Raw genomic sequence first — 997 nt, forward strand, 5'->3', positions numbered from 1 at the left:
CAAATCCACTTTTCCTTCTCATTCTTTCGTTATCTTACCTGATCTTACTGTACGCGGGATTGTTTCCACTTGACGCCTGTCTTCTGTCCTGTCGTGGTATTGTTAGGGACGAGCTGACCCTAAAATGCCAACATGTTAGAGCGTTGCTAATACTATTAAATAGACTTTTAGTTAAGTTGATGCGATTTATTTTGCGCCTTTGACGATTATGTTTAAAATATTATGGTTAAATTTCACATGTACACTCTATTGACATTTCTTCGTAACTATTTCCAGGAGCGTGCGATCTTCGCGTCGGGCTCGCCGTTCCCCGAGTACCGCACGAAGGACGGGCGCGTGCTGCGGCCGGGGCAGGGCAACAACTCCTACATCTTCCCCGGCCTCGCGCTCGGCATCCTCTGCGCCGGCCTCGTCGACGTCTCCGAGGACTTCATGCTGCTCGCCGCCGAGGTGCTCACCTACACTCCGCACAATCTGCACTAACTCAACACAATCTATATGAAAGACATTAACTAATCTATTATACTAATATTATAATGAAAAAAAGATTTGTATTTTCAGATTTTTGTATGAATTGATTAACTCAAAAACTACTGAACAATTTCAAAAATTACATCATTTTTGAAAAATGTATGTATATTGTATGAGGTGCGCAGGCGCTGGCGGAGATCGTGTCCGCGGAGGACCTGGAGCACGGCAGCCTGTACCCGCCGCTCAAAGATATACAGAACTGCTCCGTCAAGATCGCCAAGAAGATTGTAGACCACGCCTACGAAACTGGTAAATATTCACCCATTTATTTTAATTTCCCATATCTTTTACTGAAAGTAATCCCTAACAATGAAAACATAGTTCGTAATTAAACCAAAGAACCAATTAACGATTAAGTCCTCTTATACTTTCCGAGAATACGTATTAAATTTAACAAACTTCAAAAATGACTGAACCATTTAGGCTATAAACCGTCAAACTGCATTTAATATTCATGTCAATTGAC

General features: G+C 41.8%; 1 protein-coding gene across 1 annotated transcript; it reads left to right on the forward strand.

Moving 5' to 3' along the window:
• Window positions 1–276: 276 nt before the first annotated feature.
• Window positions 277–780, forward strand: LOC106106365 (NADP-dependent malic enzyme-like; the record flags this gene model as incomplete). The annotated part of the gene is given in 2 exon segments (XM_013286944.1): window positions 277–450; window positions 657–780. Coding segments are annotated over 2 exon segments (298 nt in total), but the record flags the coding sequence as incomplete, so codon positions are not given.
• Between the last annotated feature and the right edge of the window lie 217 nt (window positions 781–997).

This window comes from Papilio polytes, unplaced genomic scaffold (assembly GCF_000836215.1).
Source record: "Papilio polytes unplaced genomic scaffold, Ppol_1.0 DF822239.1, whole genome shotgun sequence".
In the NCBI taxonomy this organism is placed as follows: Eukaryota; Metazoa; Arthropoda; class Insecta; order Lepidoptera; family Papilionidae; genus Papilio; species Papilio polytes.